Here is a 1,928-nt window from a genome sequence, read left to right as displayed (position 1 = left end):
TGTCCAGAGCACTGAGTGCCGTGTCCAGTTGTCCCTTGAACACCTCCAGGGATGGTCACTGGGCAGCCCCTTGCAATGTTTAACAGCCCTTTCTGTGAGGAAATTCTTTTTGATGCCCAACCTGAACCTCCCCTGGCACAGCTGAAAGGTGGATCCCAGCTTTGTTGCCCTCTGCTTTTCACCTGTTTTGGTAGGATTTTATTTCACTGGAGGAGATGAAGTTGTACTCATGCAGTGAAACCCTTGTTTTTCCTTTCAGCTGCAGCTGAATTCAGTATGGCCTCAGGAAAGACCCCAAAACCAGACCTGCTGAAGGCTGAGGAGCAGCAGCAAGCGGTAGGTGCCAGAGCAACACTAAACACCACTCTGGAAAACTTCTGCCAGCCCCCCCCAAAACCAGGCTGGGGGCACAGAAAGATAAACCACACGAAGCTGTGGCCAAATGGAAACTCCCTTAACACAGGAGGCAACTGTTTGGCTCCAGAGAGCTTCAGGACTGGCTCAAGTGATGCAATTAATTCTGAAACATGAGCTTACAGGTCCTACTTCCACATCTGCTTTGGTGCTGAAACCAGTGTGACTCAGAATCCACGAGCCCAGAGCTCAGACTGTCAACCCTGGCTTGGTAGAGGCCTTGGGATGAGTATTCCCAACCCTGAGTTTAAGAAGGATTAGGAGATGGATTTGCTGTGCCCTTGGGACCTTTCTGGACAGACTCATGGCTGTGTCCACCCCCCAGCTCGAGCCTGGGCTCTGATGCCACTGTTTCTCCTGGGTTTCAGAGCGCTGTCAACCGAGTGACCAGCTTGCCCTTGCTCAGCTCTGCCTTCAACCTGGTCTCCTCTGCCTACAACCACACCAAGGAGTCCCACCCTTGCCTCAGTGGGGTCTGCAACGTGGCCGAGACGGTGGCTGCCGTGGCAGTGGGCAGTGTGGTCGGAGGGGCACAGCCCATCCTGAACCAGCTGGAGCCACACAGTGAGTGCAGGGGCTGGAGAGACCCTTGGAACAGAGGAGTAGGTGGGGAGGGGGCCTTCATGTGCCTGGTGGGTGATCCCCAGCTCCTACAGCACGGTGGTCTAGTTCATCCTAGAGCTGGGTCTCCCACTCAGCAGCTCCTGGACGCTGAATTTCATGGACACAAAACTGTTACTGGCAGAAACAAGTTGGTCTCTTTAAGTTATAAAGTAGAAACTGCCTTTTCTTTCTCTGTCACTCCCAAGTTCTGACCATCCCAGCTGGTGGGAACAGTGTCCATCTTGGATATAGCTCAGTCTGGCTCATCCCAACACTTTTGAACCCTTTAAACCCATTGCTTTACCCGCCAAGGGCAAGTGCTACACTCCAGCTGGAGGAAATTTTATAGCTAGAAAGCTGGGAAGGCAAAGTGGAGACTACTTGAACCCATCCAAATTGTAGGGTTTTTAATGAGACAACCACACATGTCCCACCCTAGAATGGTGATTTATATTTTTTGGCCTTGCTTTCATGGGTCTATCCTGACCTGGGCATTGTAGGATCAAAACTCCCTCCCCAAACTGAAGGATAAACTGGTACCTGTTGTCTCTTCTAGTTGCACTTGTGAATGAATATGCCTGCAAAGGACTGGATCAGCTGGAGGAGAACTTGCCCTTCCTTCAGCAGCCAGCAGACAAGGTAGAGAAAAGGCTTTTCCTGGGGAAGCCGTGGCTTGATGGACCTGTTTTGGGTACAGAAGAATATGGGGGAATAAACTTCAGCAGGGCTGTGTCAGGCCAGTCCCTGAAGGGGTTAGAGGAGGCACTGCCAGCTGGGGAAAGCTGCAGAGGTACCTTCAGTGGTGGGAGTGAGCATGTCCATGTGAGTTATGGGTGTCCTGACCTCCCCAGCTCCCCCACAGGCTGCAAGTGAACTAACCCACATGGAAGGGTTTTTCAGGAAGGGAATCA

The 1,928-nt window shown here is 52.1% G+C and overlaps 1 protein-coding gene across 1 annotated transcript in view; it reads left to right on the top strand.

Annotated features, from left to right (window-relative positions):
• Positions 1–276: 276 nt before the first annotated feature.
• Positions 277–1,928, top strand: part of LOC108506526 (perilipin-3-like) — a 9,104-nt gene continuing 7,452 nt past the window's right edge. The window contains exons 1-3 of the mRNA XM_017833620.1: positions 277–336; positions 783–978; positions 1,574–1,656. Coding sequence (XP_017689109.1) covers positions 277–336; positions 783–978; positions 1,574–1,656 — 339 coding nt within the window. The remainder of the gene's footprint in view (positions 337–782; positions 979–1,573; positions 1,657–1,928) is intronic.

Source organism: Lepidothrix coronata, unplaced genomic scaffold (genome assembly GCF_001604755.1).
Source record: "Lepidothrix coronata isolate B3197 unplaced genomic scaffold, Lepidothrix_coronata-1.0 Scaffold219, whole genome shotgun sequence".
NCBI classification, from domain to species: domain Eukaryota; kingdom Metazoa; phylum Chordata; class Aves; order Passeriformes; family Pipridae; genus Lepidothrix; species Lepidothrix coronata.
This window is presented reverse-complemented; position numbering and strand designations above follow the sequence as displayed.